The sequence below is a fragment of the Tyto alba genome, unplaced genomic scaffold (assembly GCF_018691265.1).
Source record: "Tyto alba isolate M040663 unplaced genomic scaffold, T.alba_DEE_v4.0 Super-Scaffold_41, whole genome shotgun sequence".
Lineage (NCBI taxonomy): Eukaryota > Metazoa > Chordata > Aves > Strigiformes > Tytonidae > Tyto > Tyto alba.
In genome coordinates this window covers 21,842,227-21,861,561 of record NW_024881317.1, presented here as the reverse complement: position 1 = coordinate 21,861,561, position 19,335 = coordinate 21,842,227, and the positions used below count along the sequence as shown (strand labels likewise).

Below are 19,335 nucleotides of genomic sequence, written 5' to 3'. Positions count from 1 at the left end.
CGAGACGCAGCTGGTGCTTCCCGTGGGGATGCACACCCCATCCACGCCGCGCAACGCCAGCTGTGACTCGCCGAGCTTCAACAGGTCTGAAAAGACGGGGCCAAACCCGCTCCCGGCACCGCTTGTCGGCTGTGCTTCAGCCCTTTGGATTCCCCGGGGGAGCTCAGGAGCTTCCCCCGGCAAAGCGTGCGCCGGGGGCGGAGTGACTTGGTGTGGTGTAAATGGCAAGGACGAACAAAAACGCCCCCTTTTTTATATATAAATAATAATAAAAAAAAAGATCACCTTTATTTTTTAAGCAGGATACAGAAAGTAAAGAAGGGATGCCTCAAGCATCAAGTGTATTTCGGGCACAGGGATCTGGGGGAGTCTGAGCCACAGCTGGACTCGTTTTGTTGGTCTTTTTTTTTTTTTTTTTTGGAGGTGGGGTTCAGGTTAGGGCTTCCTTAATGCACGCAGAGGGTATCTCAGGAGTCCCTGCCCCCCCCCCAGTCAGCTGTGGATGACAGCCCGTGACCAGAATCAGCTTGCTAGCTCCGCAGCTTTTTGCTGAATGCTTCAAATCCAACCCAGCCCCGATTGCATTCCTGGCTCCACCAAGGGGCTTGGGGGGCCGGTTTGGGGACGAGACAGTGAATTTCTGTTGTTCTGCAGTGGTAGAGCGAGTGGGGCAGGGCAGGGACAGGGCAAGGGTGCTTGCTCCGGGAGCGGGGGGGCCCTCGCGGTGTGGCCCATCTCGCCGAGCGATGATGGTGGATAAAAGCTTCTGTCTCCTCCTCATCAGAGCGGCAGGGCTGGGGCAGAGGTCTGTGTTGGCAGGTGATGGATGGCGTGTGTCGCCTGCCTGTCCCCCGGCCGGCTCCTCCATCACTCAACCCAATGACAGCGGCCGTCACCGTGAGGGTGGCAGGCGTCCAGCGCTTCTCCCCAGCCTGCCGCCCCGATGGCAGGGTGAGGGGCTGGAGCCGCCTCGGCTCACTGAAAGCCCAATGAGGCTGAAAAACAAACTTTGCCGGCAGGGCTCGCCCCGGGACACGGGCGAGATGAATAACGCCGCTCCGGCGAGCAATTTGTAGGGCTTTGAAAAGCTGTCAGCCCGGGGAGGAGCACGCCTTGACGGGCTCGTCGGGGATGTCGCCTTCCTCCAGCAGTGCCCTGGCTCTCGGCATCCCTTCATCATCCCTGCTCCGTGCTGGAGGGAGCTGGGAGCAAAAGGGGACCTGAGGCAAATGGTTTTGGGGTGCGGAGCGTGCAAATACATGTTCCTAGTGATGTATTGCAAGGCAGTTATACCCCCTATCAAAACGCTGGGGAGCCGAGGCTGCTTGGTTCAAAAGTCTTGTTCTCCACATGCTTCTCCCTGCCCGGGTGGAGATCTGGCATGGAAATGGGCCAGTGCAGAGCAGCAGGTCACGTTTTCTTAGCTAAAATGGAGAAAAATCTTCTCGGATGGAGAAGACGGATCCTCAAGAGGTTTTCCAAGCTGCTTCTTGATTTGCTCGTCTGTAAAGAGCAAACTCTTTGGATGCTCGGTGGAAATGCAGGCAGGAGGAGCGGCTGTTAGCTCTAATTCCTGCAATTTAAGTCATCATGTCCCTTTAAGTGTCAAATAACTGCCTTGATGAGAAAAGCAAATGGGGTTAAAAAGAGAAAATTGCTCCATTTTAAGAGGTGGGGGGGGAGGAAATTGCACTGGTGCCACTGATAAATATAGAAAGTGTAAAACTCTCCTAATGGAGCAGACGAGGTGATGCTGGGCTGCCGGCCCATTTAATTATTTGACAGGTGAATTGGGAGTTTTCTACATAAATGGAAGGAAAATGAATTTGGCAATTTTTAGCCCAAAGGGATTCCCAGCCGGCGGCAACGTGGCTCCCCAGGGAAATCGGCTCGGAGTCGGCATCCCTGCGTGTCGATGGGCGAGAGCATCCTCCCTCCCGGCGCCCCGAAACCACCCTGTGATCTCTAATGAGCTCCCGCAGGGTCCCCTCAAGGAAACATCTTGCTTAAAAATAATAAGAAGAAGGATGTATCAAGCTCAGCCCAAATCCAAGGGAAAAAAAAAAATCCCCCTGTCCCTGCTGCTGACTGGGAAATGGGAACAGAGCAGCGGTGTCTGCCCGCAGCAATGGGGGTTACTGGAGCAGCAGGGAGGGCTGAGGCTGGCAGGATGAAACAATGAATAAAACAGTGTTTGCTTTCCTGCATCGCTTTTCTTCCTCTTGCTTTTGTTTTGCTAGGGATCTACTAAAGGGCTTTAACCGCTTGGGTGTTTTTCCTTGGAGGGCAGCTTGAACCTGCTGCTTGAAGGTGTTGGGAAATACCCCTTGTAATACAATTGGGTTTGCTTCAAAAAAAAAAAAAAAAGCTCGGGCTGCCTCGGGCCGTTGGTGGAGCTGAAGTTCTCCAACCATATGGCTGTTTATCTTAGGGCTGTGTTTTGAGCTGCGCTTGCCAGAGTCTAGAGCCTTTGCAGGGGGGAGGATACGCTTGCGAGCTCCTAGAAATGGAAACCATGTGCGCGCCGACTCCTTTCATTTGGGAAGCTGATGGCTGTTCCTTGCCTTGCGTGCCCACCTCGGTGTCATCCCAGAGGCCGTTTTTCAAGGGCAAGGGCTTCTCCGGCACGTGTTAATTGTAGGTGTCGTTACAGGGGAGCGGTGCTCTCCTCCCATCCCATGCCGGGCAGCTCTAAGGCGTTGAGAGCAGAACCTCAGCGGTGTCTAAGCAAAGAGGGGGAAAGCATCCGCAGCTGGACCTGGCAGGATAACACTTTCCCCGTGCCGCATCAGCAAACCGTGGATGAGCCCACGTGGATGAGCCCACGCGCCTTCCACCGACGCAGGGAGATTGTGGCGTCGTGCAAAAGCCTTTTGCTTTGAAGGGGCAGCATCCCGCTGCAACCGCATCCCTGCTTGAAGGACCACGGTGCCGGGGCTGCCCATCGGTGCAGCTCGGTGCTCCACTCCCACGGGTGGGAGCAGGGGTCGGAGGAAGAAGAGTGCTGATACTGTTTGAATCTTCCTTTTAACTGTAATTGCGTTTGGCCAGCTCCCCCGAGCTTGTTCCGGGAGATGCATTTTTCCCGGCCAGATTGCTTTCCTTGTTTTGCTCATTGGAGACAGGCCGGGGCCTGTGTCATGCCAGCTATGCATTAATAGAGCCTCAAATGAGATTTCACAGCCTCAAATCTGATTAGCGCCGAGGCTCCGGTTGCTTCGGAGAGCATGGCAGACAGATGAGGAGCCGTGATGCTTGGGGTGGTGGCGGGGGGTGCAAACCCCTGCGGATGTGGGATGTCACGCTCTACTCCAACACCCCGAGCTCGTGGGGATCGACACGGAGCCTGGGGACACGGGGACAGTGGGGCATGGGGCAGCCAGGATGCAACACATCTCCCCCCCCCCCCGAAAAACCATGAATTCAGGGTGCTAAATTGCCCCTCACACAGCATGTCGGAAGCTGGGCGAAGCAGCTGCATCCACTCACCCATCAGCCGCTGAGTCCTTGTTGTAGACCCCTATTTCACCCGGTTTTGCTGCCTGATGACATGTAAAATCCCCCTCTCCACCCCAGTTCCCCTGTGCAGGGAGGTGCGTGCTGGTTCGCTGCCTGCTCGCCTACTCCCCCCCACACACACATTATGGGGAGATGCTCTGTGGTGTCCCCAGGCTTCTTGGTGTGCTCTTGCATCCCAGAGCCCTGAGAGGTGGCTGGATCTGCTAGGACATCCCAAGGGACACCTGGGGACCCAGTTTCCTCAGGCTGGCCTGGCTCTGGGATGTCCCAGCCTGGCTCTGGGGTGTCCTGGCCATACTCCAGCCCTACCTCATGTTTGTGTCCGTCCCAAACACCCCCCCCCCCCAGCCATGGCACAGTGTTGGAGGTGCAACCTGTGGCCTGATCCTGCTGCTTGTTTAAAGCCAAGTGGCACTTTATTTCCCATCCCCTCGGCTGCCAGGGGAGGGGAAGCAGCTTGCTGGTGTTTAGCTGCCGTAAGGAGGCTTGAAAGGAGCCTGGGGAGACATCACAGAGGAAAACTCACACCAGCCCCAGTCCATCTTCGTTCATGGAGCCTACTATTATTTTATGAAGTCTCAGGAGGAGGATAAAGCTGACACGTTCCCAACAGCCGCTCATAAATTGCAGGGGCAGGGAGAAGCTCAGGGCTGTGAATGCTGCCATTGTAGAGGAGCGGATCCCCGCTCCCGTGGCAGCATCACTCCCAGTTTTATCTGGGGCTGGGGGGTTGTGGGGTTCGCTACGAAGGACCAGGAGGGTCCTAGTCCTTCCACGGTAGGGCAGGGGCTGGTGTCTTCTCCTGCAGAGCAGCGGTGCATCGTCCCAAGGAGCCCTGGCAGGGCTGTGTTTGGGGTTGAGGAGGTGAACGCTGCAGATGGACAGCCCCAGGCGCTCACCTCTGGTCTTGTGCTGTCCAACACACGGGGGAAATCCAAAGCGAAGGCGCATCCTGCACTCACCGACCTTCTGCCCGGGGGGAAAAAATGCAGCCGTGGGCTCCGGCTGTGGGCAGGGGCCGAGCTGGGATGGAGGAGCCCCTGCCCCGCTGCAGTGCCATGCCTGGAGGTCCCTGCTGGCTCCCAGCCCAGGCTGTCCTCCCCGAACTAAACATCGGGCTCTTGAGGCTATTTATGTCTTGTCAGCTCGCAGCCAGCAGCAATTTAATCTTGGCTGAGAGCTGCTGCAGAGGAGCTGCCTGGGCCCTGATGCTTCTTTCAAGATGATAAAGAGTTGATAGAAAAACAAATTACGATGATGGCAGCTCAGGCGCCGTTAATCAACCTCCCCACAACGTTGCAGGGTGAATAATTAATAATCATCGTTAAGGATGCTTTAAGGGTGGCTTGGGGTTAAGGTGCTGCGTGGGATCAGGGCAGTGGATTGCGTGAGATGCTCGAGGTGCTCTGCAGGAGTCAGTGACGCTCCAAGGGACCTCAAAATGTTTTAAACATGGGGTGTCCCCAGCTGAGACCCCCGGGGACATGGCAACTTCATTTTTTCTCCACCTCCGCACGTTACAGGTTGCAAACTCCGGGGTGAGAGCGCTTGGTTTGGCAGGGACAGGGAAGTTTTGCTTCCCACTGAGTAAGAGAGCTGAAAATGAAGCGTGGGCTCTACCTGGAACTGCAGGCACCCTCCTTTCTGAAAGAAATACTGAATTTCCTCCTGGCTTTGAATAGTGACTGGTTTGGGGTTTTTTTCAGTAGTTAATCACAGCCTTGCTGAGGGTTTCTGGTACTGGTTGCCTGTAAAGCCTGGCATTGTTCACACCTGCTATTTTTAAAATGTTTTGTTCTCCTGCTGAGTTTTACTTAGCTTAACTGCTCCTGAATTTTCTACTAAAACCTGTCGCTAATTGTCATGCTGTAACCATTACAGGCAGTAAAACCTCCTTGGTTTTTTAGGGAGATGTGAATATAAGTGGTGGGTATGAAGATGTGTGCTAAGAAAATCTGCTTCTGTTATCTGGCATGTGAAAGAAAATAGGGAAAGCATAGGAAAATGTCCCAAAACAGTGATCTGGAGCTGTAAATAAGGGTGTGGTGGGGGACACCGATCCAGCATCACAGCTTAGGTCCTGGGGTCCCCCAGAGCAGAGCTCCATCAGCGAGCTTGGAGGTGTCTGTGCAATTCAAAGCAAGGTTGTTTCCTGGCTCTACTAGCTGGAATTCCTCTGGATTGGGTTTTTAGTGAGTATCTGGGGGGCTGATACTCACTAAAACTCCAGGAGTTTTTTTAGGATTGTGTTTTTGCTCTTCCACATCCATCCGTTTTCCCGTCCTCTCTGGAAAAGCCTTGGGAAGGTGTCAGGGCTTGCCGTGCTGTGCTTTTGGGGGGTGCAGGGAGAGCTGGGGTGTCAAACCCTGTAATTTCCCCTCTACATCAGCATCACCAGGTGGGGGGGATAAGCGCCACGGAGCCTGGGGTGGGATTGGGGAGCCTCCCCCCCAATCCACTCTGCAGGTCAGGGAATCCTCCCCCACTTTGTGTTTCTGCTCAATCAGTGCCACTTTCTGGCTGTCGCAGATGCTGAGTGTGTCCCCAGCCCCAAGCTCCAGCTGGATTCTGAGCTGACAGCAAAAAAAAAAAAAAAAAAAAAAAAAAAAAAAAGGGGGAAAAAAAGCAGATTTAAACACTTTTCCAGGCTGTTGGTAGTCAGAACGCCCAGGCTGCCATCCCACAAAACAATCTTCAGGTTTGGGGTTGTTATCCCCGCCCAAGGTGGCAGGTCATCTCCCCGCTGTCAAGCCCATCACCGCTGCAGCTGGGCGGCCTCGGGAGAGACGAGGGAGAGGGTTGAGGATGAAGCAGCCCCCCGTTACAGAGTTGGGAGGTGAAGCCACGCGTCGGAGGGGATTTGCAGGCAGCGGCTTTGAGAAGCCCGCGGGGTGGTTGCTGGGCTGGAGCTCTTGCTTCAACCCCAGGAGGTCGGCAGGATGCAGGGCAGGGTTTGCTTTGCCGGGGTCTGCAGCGGCGCAGGGCGGGGGTTAACCCCTTGGAGCCACAGCGCTGTGCAATATTAGACACATTAATGCTGCGTGCTGCCCAAAACGGTGGCACGGCGGGGATGCAGCCGGTGGGGGGACGGTGCTGTCTCTCACTTGGACGGGGTGTGATGGGTGCGGGGACGGTCCCCCCCGCGGGTGAGGAGCGGCAGCTTGCGGCTCTGCTGCTCCTTATCGCATCAGCTGGTGGGAATTAATGAGCTTTTTCCCCACTCCCCCCCCCCGCCCCCCCCCTCCCCACCCCGGATTGAGCTGAGATCCCAATTCCTGCGGAGTCCCTATAAATTGTAAAAATGCCTGGGCTGGCGAGAAGGGGGAGCAGGAGGATGGCAGGGGCCGGGAGGCAGGGGGGTTGTTGACAGGTCGGAGGGCCATGGGGGAAATGGAGGTGCTTAAATGGTTAATCCCTGCTTTGGTGACCTGGTTTGGGGCCTTTGGTTGGACCATGGTGTAGCTGGCCCCCGTGGGACCACGCTGAGCAGGGATGCCGGGCTGGTTTCACCCTGTGCAGGATGCTCTCGTGCTGCTGGGTGTCCTGCCCGAGAATCTGTCACCCTCTGTGGCCCTGCCGTGGCACGGTGACATCCACGGTGACATCCATGGTAACATACACGGTGACATCCATGGTCCAGAGCCGCCGCGGGGCACTGGGGACAGGGAAGAGGCAGCTGTGATGGGGATGTGCCAGGGAGACACCATCTCCCCAGCTTGTTCTCCTCCATCCAGGCTTTCAGCATCAAACAGGGGGGTGTGGGGACAAGTTTGGGTCACAGGGATGTTCCGGGGACATCATCTCCGCCATCTGAGCTCTCAGGGTTGGGCCATGGGGACAAGGTTGGGTGACAGGGACGTGCCTGCAGCTCCCCACCTTGACGTCTCTCCCACTCGCTCCCGGCAGGTATCCACGTCCCCCGCCGGGACGGAGAAGCCCAGGCACACACGGGTGGCTGGCAGGGGACACGTGGCCCGCGTGGGGAAGGAAACCATCGCCGTCACCCTCCACAGAGCCAGCAACCTGCCGGCCACGCGGGAGGGCCTGGTGCCGTGGCCGTATGTTGTCGTGTGAGTACCCAGCGTCCGCAAAGGGGGACAACAACGGAGACCATGGGGACACAGCGAAAGGGTTTAGGAGCTGTCACCCTATTATTAAATCTTTGCAGGCCCCCGGGAGGGTTGAAGCTTCTTTCGGAACGACACACACAAGCATCGCGTCTGTGGGATGCTCGGTGCAGGGAGAGGAGCCGGGACTCCTCGCTGAGGTGGGGGAAGGCAGGAGATGGGATGCTTTGGCTCGCTGGGGCGTCGGGAAGAAAGCATTCCTAATATTGAAAGTATAAAATGATGTCAAAGAATCCACAGGGTAACGCTGCCTGGGTTTCGAGATGATATCACAATAAATAAAAGAGTGGTTTAATAAATAAAACAGGATGCTTGGGCAAGGAGAATGTGGCTCCTCCTGCATTATGCATGTGCCAGGGGACTCAATTAGCCGGTCATGCTTTGGTCTGTGTTAAAAGGGAGGCTGTTCCGCTCGGCGCTGCTGCGGGGTGAGCCTGAGATCCCAAAGAGCCCTTCCAGGAGGCAGAGAGGCTTTGGCATAGCTTCCCTGGAAAAGGGGAGAGAAAGCAGCTGTCAGTAACTTCGGAGCATCTCCTGGCTGCGGAGTTTGGTTTCTCTGGGACATCTCCCCAGGGCAGTGCCAGGCAGGCTAGTACCTGTGTGGGTGCATCAGTGCCAGGGGACAGGGAAGCTGGGCCAGGGCTCGTCACTGGGGACAATCAGCATCCAGGGATTGTGAAAGCTTCTCTGCAAACGGGTAGAGCAAACTGTTGCTCGCTGGGCGTTTTCCAATGTAGAAACCCTGAGCTCCCTGGCGAAGGGGGTCCCAAGGTCTGTCGGCGTGGCACACAGCGTGCCTTTTTTTCCGCCGGCCGTGTCGGACATTCCAGAGGCTCCTTGGGCAGGAGGGATGCAGGTCTCTCCATCATCGGGTTTTTGGCAGCGGGGGCTGAGCTGGCACCTGCAGTGCGGTTGGAGCCGGCTGGCACGTGGGCTGGCAGCCCCAACTGCCCCCCCCTCCATCACCCCGTCCCCTCTGTCCCACCCGCCCCACGCCAAGGACCCGCTCTCCGCCCCGACAGCCTGACTAACTCCACCGCAGGAGTTGTCTCTATTTCCATAAACCAATTATACCCAGATAATCTCAGGAGATTTAAACATCAATATCCTAAATGATAGCACGAGGGTGGCGTGTGATTGTTGCATCTCTCTTTACATTCTGGTGCTGCTCCATCACCGCATTGCCATGGTAACAGGGGAGTGATGGAGGGGAGGGGAGGGTGGTATTAGGGATGCAGGACACATGAGGGGCCTTTTAGTAACCATAGTGAGGGAGCCAAGGCAGAAGGGAATCAGTTATTGTTTTTCAGGGCACTTGCTTTTGAAGGAGAGTAGCATGTTGCAGTTAAAAGGTGGGTTTTTACGGACGGGAAGGAGAAGCGGTCGGTGGAGGTGCCGGTGGGGTCCCAGCCGGTCCCCCCCGAAGCAGTTGGGTGCCACCAGCGGAGCCAGCCCGAGCTCAAACTGCCGGCACCTGGAGCATCATCTCCCCAGATCCCAGGGATGGGAGGAGAGGAGCAATGCCACTCGCACCAGCCCTCTGTGGTTGCGCCCAGGCGCTCGTGCCCAGACTCAGCATCCCACAGCGCTCCACAGCTGTGTGCACTGCTTCCAGATCTCGGTGCAGAGGGTCGGGGAGGGAAACTGAAAGACCTCGGGCGGCAGGAGAGCCCGTGCAGCCATCCAGAGGGGCTTTGGGATGGGGCTCCTCCTCCAGGGATGCTCCAGGGACCTGGCAGCACCTTGGCTCTGCTCCTCATCCTCCGAATGCTGAGCAAATCCCCGCTCCCTGCTTGCGGGGGCACCCGTGGGTTTGCTCTGCATCTTCCTTTCATTCCCTCGTGCGCACAGATAAATTGTCCCCGGACGGGCGCGATGCGGGGATGACCTTGGCGTGCCGGAGCCAGGTGTGTTTGCAATTAAAAGCACAAAGCTCCTGGCTCCAGCTGCCTTCTCCTCTCCATTGAGTACCGCGGGCGGGTGCAAGTGCCTCCTCGCTTCTTCCTCTCTGCTCTTCAGCGCTGAGAGAAGAAGCTCAAGGTCGCTGCTGAATGCGCCATCTGCTCCCAGCCTGGGGGAGGGGGGGCTCCCGTGTCCCCCCTGCCCGCGGGTCTGCCTGTGCAAGCAGCGGTCCTGCTAGTGGTGCGGAGGGGATGCTCCACCTGGGAAGGGGTTAGGGTGTTCCTTTTGGCTCTGAGACGTGCCCCAAAATAAGCCAAGGGGCTCAGCTGATAACCCCAGAGCAAGGGGGTGTGGGAAGTGGGACCCAGTGGGGTCTTTGGGGGTCCCCTCCTCTCCCTGGCACCCAGCTTCGGTCATGGTGGGATGAAGATGGACTGTCCCAGCGTTAGAGGGTCAGTAGCAGTGTAAAAAATTTGGCTTCTCAAAGGAGAGCGGAAATTCTTCCTTTCTTATTCTGAATCTTTCCAGAAATTGCTCTTGTACCTCCGTGATTTATTTATCTGCATTTATTTACCCCAACTGCACCTGAGACCCCTGAGCTCAGCACCACGCACAGTGGGGCTGAGGGGGGGGGGGGTGCAGCCCTGCCTTCCCCAGGGCCCCATCCTGCAACCACCGCACAAGTGACACCCCAGCTAGCGGCCCTGCGAACCGTGGCCGTGCTGCACGGGAGTTTTCTTCCCTGAGAACGATGCGCCTCCACCACCGCGTTGCCTCTTGCAGGGGTGTCGGCCCCGAGAAATAACTCGCCCCGTGGAGATTATAACTTATAATGCCGGATAAATAAATACTTACGAGGGCTGGGCACAGCCCTGCCAAGCCCTTTGCTGGGCACCCGGGTGCCACACGCAGCGGGGTGGCTGCGTGATGCTGTCCCCAAGCACTGCTGTCCCCAAGCGCTGTAGCCGAGGCGTTGACGTTTAATAACTCCCCGGAGGCGGCTGTCTTTATCTTTTATCTTTATCTTTTATCTCAGCGGTGGGTGGCGGGGGCAGCCTCGCACGGCAGAGCGAAGCGCTTGCCCCCCCAGAGCAGGCGAGGAGGGATGCAGAGCGTCAGAAGAGCATCTCTTGGTCCCCCCCAGCCGTGTCCGCGGTTCTGCGGCTCCCGCTGGCCGGAGACCCCATCCCCTGCCCCACCAGCAGGTCTGGAGCTGGCTGGGGTGAGGAGGAGACATCAAACCATCACCGCTCGCCACCCTTCCTGCTGCCCCCCGGCCTGACTGCTTGATTTTGAAGCACATCCCCATGTCTTGCACTGTTGTGGGTTGTTTCCTCCCCCACCCCCCTCCCCACTTCACAGCTCTTTTTGAATGCGCTCTCATCCTTAGGCAAGTCTATAATGAAGGGGGCCCAGAGCAGCCGGTTCTTACCCTCCTCCTCCTCCCACCCCCCCCCCCCCAGCCCAAGTCTGGCTTCATTCGGACTCCGAGCACGTTGCTGGTAGAGCAATCCCCCACAGAGCTCATTACTGGAGAGCTGATTTCCTTCCAGCCCCTCCACCACGGTGCCAGCCCGATGCTAATTCCCACCTGGCAGAGCTGGCCGGCTCGGCTCCATTCCTGTGGGATGGAGGTGGGCTGCTCCAGCGGGGAAGGGGACACGTGGGAGGTGGGAGAGGAGCATGGGATGAGGATGCGGCGTGGCTGAGGGTCTGTTAGACCAGTCCCATCAGCAACAAGCGGGGATGGAGGTCTTGAAAGCATAGAGCAGCCTCCCACCCTGCTGGGATGAACCTTCTTGGTCCCATCACTACCTGGAGCTCATCCTGCAGCTGGAAGGACCTTTATCATCTCCTTTCCCCAGAATCGGGGTCTCCAGCTCCCAGATGGTGGCAAAGTGCCACCATCTGCCTTCAGTCACCAGAGTGACTGAGGTAACCTCTCCCTAAGAGCCGTGTTGGCTCTGCTCCAGCAAGAGCTTTCCTGGAGGAGCCAGCACTGGACATTTTATCATCTTAATGTCCAGAGCAACCCATTGGCAGGGCTGGGGCATCTGTGTCACGTTGGCCTGATGCCACATCACCGTCCCCCTTTACCCTGTGGTCGGGGCTGGAGAGGATTCGGGGTCACCGTGTCACCAAGGTGGTGGGACCCTGTCGTGGTTTTGGGACTCCCAGGATAACACCAACTGTCTCACTGGGCAGCGGAGACCTCCTAAAAGATCTGCCAGCACCCCTGATGAGGTGGGGGGGAGGCATTCTTATCATTAGCCAAGCTCGTGAATAGTTGATGATCAATTGATAAAAGTGGGAAGAACAACCCCAAAACAGTTCTGATGGTGGTGACCCAGCACCAGGATGGATGAAGCATTACCCGGGGGCCCGTAGCCTCTAACGCCGCCGTAATTATTGCTCAGCCTCAGTTATGTGCTGAGTTTAATGACGGCGGTCGTTAACATTCAATCTTCTCTCTCTTTTCCCAGCAGCCTCCTCCCTGTCCCTTCATCAATACAACCGGCTAATTAGCCTCGGGGGTCTGAAACAGCCTTTCCGATAAAAGGGGCTGCAAACCCCATCACTGGGGATCCAGCAGCCGGGAGTAACGCTGTCCCTGGGCCCCCAGCGCAGCCCCCCCCGAGCAGGGGCAGAGCTTTGCTAAAGGTGGTGGGAGGGTGGGCTGGCTGCCGTTAGCTGCACCGAGCGGGGACGGTGAGCATCCCCTCCCCAGGCCCAGCTCTCTGCTGACACATTCCCCTTCCTCACCCAGTAACCGGCCCGTTTGGCCTCCCTTTTCCCCCCAGTAAGACCAGCAGAGGGGACGAGCAGAAGCCGGAGGCGACCCGTGCGTCCTCGGTGCCCACCCACGCGCCCACCTGGGAGGAAGAGGTGACGGTGGAAATGGATGCTGAAGATGCAGGCTGGGCGGGTGAGAGCATCGGAGGACCGTGGGGACGGGGATGCTGGGGACTGGGGCACCGGTCTCACCACATCGAAGGGTTAATTTTGGTATATTAGGGAGAGCCTGGGTGCTCCTCGGGGTCCTTCGGAGGGTGGCCACGATGGGGGCCAGCCATGCCCCAAGCCCTGTGCGGCTGTGGGTGGCTTCAGGGCAGGAGCAGGAGGGACGTGCCACCAGATGTGGTGCTGCAGCGTGGGGCAAGCGACGGTGCTGAGCTCCGGGCATCCTCCAAAACATCCCACGGGAACCGGCATCAGGGGAGAGCACCCCAAATCTTTCCCGGCTGCCACCCTGACCCGGACACCTTGTGTCGGGTGAAACCACATCACGGTGCTGTTACTCCCCGCGCAGGGCTGCTGTGTCTGTAATTGTAGCAAAACTCACGGTATTAGGGGCTGGGATTTGATTATAATCAGACCTTTGCAAAACAAACTGTGGGAGTTAATCTTCACGTCGTGCCTAATCCCATTAGGCCCTGACCTAAATGAAATTGAGGAGCTTTCGATGTACTCCAGACGTGCCCCGTCCGGTACTGGGAGAGTTGCTGGGAGACCTGATGGGACCTTCGGCCCCGGTTGTCTGCCCCCCAGCATCCCCCAGATGTTCCGAGATGTTCATTCCCCCAATGTTCAGACCAGAGCTGTCGTTTCTGGGCGCAGCTTGCACTTTTTCTTGCCCGGAAATACAGTTTCCATCCTTTTTTCGCCCAGAAATATGGTTTCCATCGGCAGGGCTGCCGAGGTTGATCTATCATCTACCAGGAAAACCACTTGTCTCTCGCTCGACCCCAGAACATTTTCCCTGGTGCTCTTTCCACAATGGGCTGGGAGGAAAAGAAAATCTGCATATAAATCGAGCGCTTGCTGAAAAGCACGAGCTCGGGAAAGTGTGGTCCGAGCGCTTGCCTGGTCCGTCGTCTTCGTTTTGGGGACACGCACGACCTGTGGCATCGCCAGGTTGGCCAAGCAGGAGTTAAGGCGGGTGCCTCCGCAGAGTCATTAAGCTGGGGGAAGGGAAGCCCAAGTCTTGTTGGCAGCATAAAGAGAGGGCGGTTTTCCCTTCCATCAGCTCCTTTTTTTTTTTTTTTTTGATAAAAGGCTCCTGCTCGCACTTGTCAACTAAATTGCAGCTTTGCTTTAAATTAAGAGAAGAGCTGGGGGTGCCAGCACCCGTGGGGGTGATGCTGCTGTGCCGGGGGGGATGGATGGGGACCGGGGATCCCCAGGAGGGCTGATGCCGTGGTGGCAAATGTCTGCAAAAGCCACCCTTGGGCCGTGGGCTAACCCCAGGGCAGGAAGGGCTCCCACCCTGGCAGCTGAGTGGGGTGGGCTGGAGACAGGGACGTGGGTCAATGGGAAATCCTGGCTTCTAAAATGAGAATCTGAGCTGCCCTGGTGCCAGTTGGTCACAGGCTTCGCTTTCTTGGGTCTGCCTGGGACATGCTCTCGATGGCTCCTCAGGATGCACATGCGTGGGACTATAAACCCCGGAAGGATGTAAATCCTGTCCCTGTCCACTCCCCCCATGGCCTGCAAGGGGACAGGGCTGCTGAAAATGAATCAGCCCCGCCGCTGCCTCTGTCCCTTCTTCGTTCTTCTTCCCCAAACCTCTCTCTCCATCGCATCGCCCGCTCTCACCCCTCCCAGCCCTGATTCTCACCGTGGCAGACAAAGCCACCAAGGAGGCGTTGGGGACCTTCCAGCTGCCGGTGCGGCACCTCCAGCCCTTCCAGCCCCACCACTGCAGGCTGGTGCTGGTAGGTACAGCTCCTGCCCCACCTTCCCGCTGTTTATTCCTGCTTACAACTCTGACTTTCACCCCAGCTGCAGTTGGGGGTTGTGGGCGAAGGGACCCTTGTGTAACAGCGTAATCCCGGCGGGAAACCTGAATTTGGCAAATTGGGGAAGGTGCTCAGAGAGACTTGTGAGCAAATTGCTGCCCGGGCTTCCCGTGAGGTGGGAAGAAGGCAGGTGTTGTGCTGGGTTTTTTAAATCTCTGGTGGGAAAACGTGGAGGAAAAGTGATGGGATTGCAAACTGGGAAGTGCTTTGGCCCCCAGTGTCCTGGGGAAGGAGACGCGGGGCCGGGTCATATGTCAGAGTGTTCATTAAACAGAGGCCACGATGCATTAATTAATGCAGGTGGGTACCCAGCCCCAGAGCCCCAAGCCTTTCAGTGAGGATTTCTCCATCCCATCTTGTTGACAGTCCCAGGGATTTGGCTGATTGATAGCTCCTTGTACAGCTGAGACCTGGCAAACTCACTCAGTACTCCCCCCAAATCAGCCTCCCCTATGCTCTGGCTGGCAGAAATGAGTTCCCTCTTCCCTGCACAGTGATTGAGAGCAATTAAATATTTAAATGCAGAAGGATTTATTATATTGATCTTTTCCCGGAAGGCTCCGGGGAACAGTGAGCTTTAATTATCAGTTGGTGCTTTATGGCCAGCGATGGGCTGTCTGCGCGCCCAGCACCCGCGTTTGGTGGCCCTGACCCTTCCTCCTCCCACGGTTCGCTCTCCTCCGCCACCAGCCGAGGACGCGGGACCCCGCGGGGACCGTCCTGCACGTCACCATCACCCGCAAAGGGAGCTCCATCCCTCGCTGTGATGGGTTGAGCTACGTGGCCCTGGAGGTGAGAGGTGGCCCTGGGGACAGGAGGTGGCGGGGAATTGGGGGGGGGGGTGGGTGTGTGGTTGCAGGGTCTGGGATGGACCAGAGCATCTCCACTCGGGGAGGATGCTGCTGCACCTCGTCTCCTGCTCCGGTGGCTGTTGATGCTGATTTAGGGCAGCTTTTTTTTTCCCCTCTGCATTTGCTGAACCCCTCACCGTGAAACCCCCACCACCACCACCTCCCAGGTGTTGCTGCGGGGGCTGTCCGCCCCCTTGGCCACCCCCTCCGGGCCGCTCGTCGCTGTGGCCAGAGTTGTGACCAATGTTCCGGAGTACGAGTGAGTGATGGCCACGGGGGGCTGCTGGTGACACAGGTGGGGGGCCCTGGGCTTGGGGCACCCTGAGCACCCCTGGTGCCATCACCCCTTCCCGCGGTGCTTGGCTCGCCGGGAGCGGACGTGCCCCCCCCGGTGCTGACTCTCCCCCTTTCCATCACCTCTCAGGCACCGCATGGAGACGCTTCCCACCTCCTGTCCTGACATCAGCCCCGCCACCATCACATTCCCAGACCCTCCGGCAGCAGCCTTCATCACCTCCCGAGCTGCCAATCGTGGCCACACGCAGGTACGAGGCCGAGCGCTCCCGCGAGGATGGATCCATCCTGCCTGGGTACCCAGGAGCATCCCTCCTTCGGCAGGGGAGCTGAGCACCCCGTGCAGGGAAAAGCTTTAGGGGCGAAGTGATGCTTTGAGCACCAAAGACGCAGCCCCCCACATCCGCCTCGCCCTGCCTGCAGAAACCCACAGGCAGCTCCTCGCTTCTGCCTTTGTCCTTCTTTTTTTCCCCCTGCTCCGCTCACGCCTCCGGCTCGAGTGCCGCCTCTCGAAGGCAGAGACCTTCTCCTCCCCGGGCCTCAAGTAGCGCCGGGAGAGTTAGCGACGCACATCTTCAAAATAGCTGTTGCCAGGGAAACATATGCTTTGGGCACGAGGCATCATCAGCGAGCAGGAGGAGGGCCCCGCTTTTGTTCCCGAGCCCTGCCAAAAATTGGCAAGGAGGGAGAGGCAGGGGACTGGAGGGATGCTGGGGCAGGGAGGAGGTGTGATGGGGCAGCCGAGCCAGAAGCCAGCGTGAAGCTGCCACCCTTCAAAACCAGAGCTGCTCCATCCCCTCACCTCTGAAAAGTGCCAGCCGAAAGCGTGGCGAGGGCAGATGTCCAGCCGCCCCGAAAAAATGGATCCAGCTGGTCCCAAACGCTGGCAGAGTGCACGTTTCTCCATCTCGCTCCTCCCCCGTGCGTTGAATTTTGATCGTCTAGGAGAGAAACGCCCTGTATCAACACATTTGGGGAGCCCATAAATAAAATATTACTTCGAGGAGGCCGGCCGAATGCCAAGTCGCCCACGAGACGGTGAATTGTCATAAAAATTGCTAGTGCGTTTCATTCATTACAATAATTGTTGTTTTATTGCCCTCCGCCTCCCCGGGTTGTTCTTTGCAGGTGAGAGGCGGGGGGAGCGCCGGGGACCCTCTGCTTTGGCTCTGCACCTGCTTTGGGTCCCCCCGGGGAGCAGCACCCCCAGCCCCACCCATGGCAATGGGTTTGGGGTACAAGCTGCCCGCGCTGGCTCCGGAGCAGATAGTAAGAAAGAAATTCCTGTGCGTTTGCCCCCACGTTCTCTTCCTCCCCTCATCTCTTTGCTCCAGGATGCAGCACCCCGAGGCTGCGGTTTCCCAGCCAGAGCAAGGGAATATTTCTCCCCTCTAAATGCAGCCAAAAGGCAGTTCCTTTGGATTTAGATGGATAAATACCACGCAACCCCCCGGTGAAGTTGGGGTACCCAGGCGCTGGGCGAGCCCAAGCCAAGCCCCACAGCCCCGGCACAGGCGGCAGTGCCAGAACGGAGCCGTGGGAGCCCAACGCGGGAAGACGAGTGATTAAACCCGGCCATCTGGCCTGTGTGCGTGCTGCTGCTGCCTCCTCCTCCTCCTCCTCCTCCTCCTCCTCCTCCTCCCCTCCGTGCCCACATGGCTCTGCCTTTGCACGTCGCCGAGGATGCTCTCCCCAGGGATGCACGGCCAGGTTCCCCTGGGGGGGGGCTGCGTAACCCCCATCCGCTCTCTCCCTCCTCCATCTCCTACCTCAGTTTCCCCACCTGTAGGACACGGTTCCTTCCCGGGGAGGATGAACTCCTAACGCCTGGGAGGAAAGGTTAGAGGAAAGCGGGGAGGAGGAGGAGGAGGGAGCGTGGCTGCTCCGCTTCCAGAGGTTAATGGCTTTCCCCGAGCGAACTGCTGGGCAGGCTAATCGGATTCAATAATTCTGCCAGCCCAGCGTGTCCTCTCGCCTGTCGGTTCCCATCAGCGTCTGCAGAGAGCGGCGCTTGGGTTCACCTTCAGCAAGGCACCCCTCTTACTTAGGGCGTTTTGGGGTTCCTGGGTGGTTAACCCTTCCTTGCCTGCCTGGCGCTCCTGGAGGCCTGGTCTTCCTGGTCAGGAGTTAGCTGAGACCTGCACAGAGCTGCCTGCAGGAGCATTGGGTCCTTTCCTCGGGTGCTCTCCTTGGGCCAACAGCCCCTCTCTCACCAAAAGGGATGGGTTTGGACACGCTGGTGGCAACGGTGAATCCACGGGGTGGACGGGCACCGGGTTGTGCCTCCTGCAGAAAGCCACGCTGCGCCTGTCCTCCCAGCACCAAGCTCAAGCTCTTGGGACGTTGGTCCCCTCTAAGAAAAATCTCCTTTTGGGCTTTTTCCCTTGGGGACCCTCTAGCTTAACCCATTTATCTGGAGCTTCTCACGCTCTTCTGCCAATGATGCTGCTTTTGAACCAGCCTTTGTACAGGAGATGAGCTGGGGTAGCCAAGGAGGATGAAGGTGTCTTCCTCCTCCTCCTCCTCCTCCCCCCCGTCCCCTTTGTTGTGTTTCTCCAGGTGGCCTTGGGCAGAGGCGTTTGTTCTGCCAAGACGTCTGCCCAGATCAGTACATCGGCTCTGACGCCCCGGCACAGAGCATCCATCTGTCCCGCCGAGCCAGTGGGAGACAGCCCAGCCCCAGCCAACCATCCTGCCCCCACCCCCAAAATCAGGGCGGGGGGGGGAAATTTGGAACGTCATCTTCCATCCCTGTTCCAGTGAGAGGAGCCATGTGGGCTCAGGACCTCCAACAATTGGGGTCAAGTTAACAATATGCTCCCACATTTGACTTTTCCCTTCCCTGCTGAGTCTGAAATGGCACGATCTCTCAGGGCCTTGTACAGGTCAATGCCAGGAAAAGTAACTGGAGGCGGCTTACAGCGTTTTTTAGGAGATTTTTCCCCCAGTTTGGGCTTTCCGAGGCTGATGAAACAGCCCCGTGGGCTGGGATGCAGGCTGGGAAAGCAGAGGAGCGGCTGGAAGGTGCTGAGCTGGATCAGGCTGCTGGGAGCTGCCCCAGTCCGTGTGGGCTTTCCCTAAGGACTGGCAGGCACGGACTGGGCTCCCTGCGGTTAAAGCAAGCTGCATGCCAGCTAAAAAACCCTGCTGATGCGCGGGAGCCCCTGACAAGTTCCCATCCGAGGGATCCGGCCCGGTGCTGAGCCAGCACTAACAGCACTACCCAGTGCAGCCCACTGTGGAGGTGTTTTCGGGCTCTGAAGCATCCCAGCCCCACACTCCCCTTGCTAACAGCCCCCAGGGCTGGGTAATGCACGGCTGCGGGTCTCCAAGGTGCCTAATGCCCATTAGCAACCCCAAACGTGAGCAGAGGGAGACCCCCTCCCCTTCCCAGCTCTTCCTCCCACCCTCCCCGATGGAGCAGAAATGTGCTGATGCAGAAAAACCGATCGGCATCTCGTCCCCGCTGGGCGACGCCGGCCGAGGGGATGGAGTAACAGCATTAAAAAGGAGCTGCGGTCAATAATTTCTTGGTGCTGGGTAGCCGGTGTTAAGGCTGACCTTTGGAGAGCTGGGGAGGGGGGGGGGGGGGGGCTTTCCGAAAGCGAAGGGGAGCAGCTGCTGGTGGGGATGGACCGATGCCATTTCCAAGCTCTGGGGATAAACGTGTTGCCCGCTGTTCGATATCTGTCAGGCGACCTGGACCTCACGCTTGGGAAAGGGTTTGGAGACAACGTACGGAACTTTCGGGGTCCGTATATCGTCACCAAACCCTTTCCCCAAGCGTGAGGTCCAGGTCGCTTGAGAGATGCCAAAAGGCTCACCCTGGAGTCAGAGCAGGTC

The 19,335-nt window shown here is 57.8% G+C and overlaps 1 protein-coding gene across 1 annotated transcript in view; it reads left to right on the top strand.

Annotated features, from left to right (window-relative positions):
* CCDC33 (coiled-coil domain containing 33) overlaps positions 1-19,335 on the top strand; it is a 43,250-nt gene that overhangs the window by 5,165 nt on the left and 18,750 nt on the right. The window contains exons 4-9 of the mRNA XM_042803698.1: positions 7,426-7,589; positions 12,350-12,474; positions 14,154-14,263; positions 15,038-15,139; positions 15,366-15,457; positions 15,623-15,743. Of these exons, the coding sequence (XP_042659632.1) occupies positions 7,426-7,589; positions 12,350-12,474; positions 14,154-14,263; positions 15,038-15,139; positions 15,366-15,457; positions 15,623-15,743 (714 nt within the window). The remainder of the gene's footprint in view (positions 1-7,425; positions 7,590-12,349; positions 12,475-14,153; positions 14,264-15,037; positions 15,140-15,365; positions 15,458-15,622; positions 15,744-19,335) is intronic.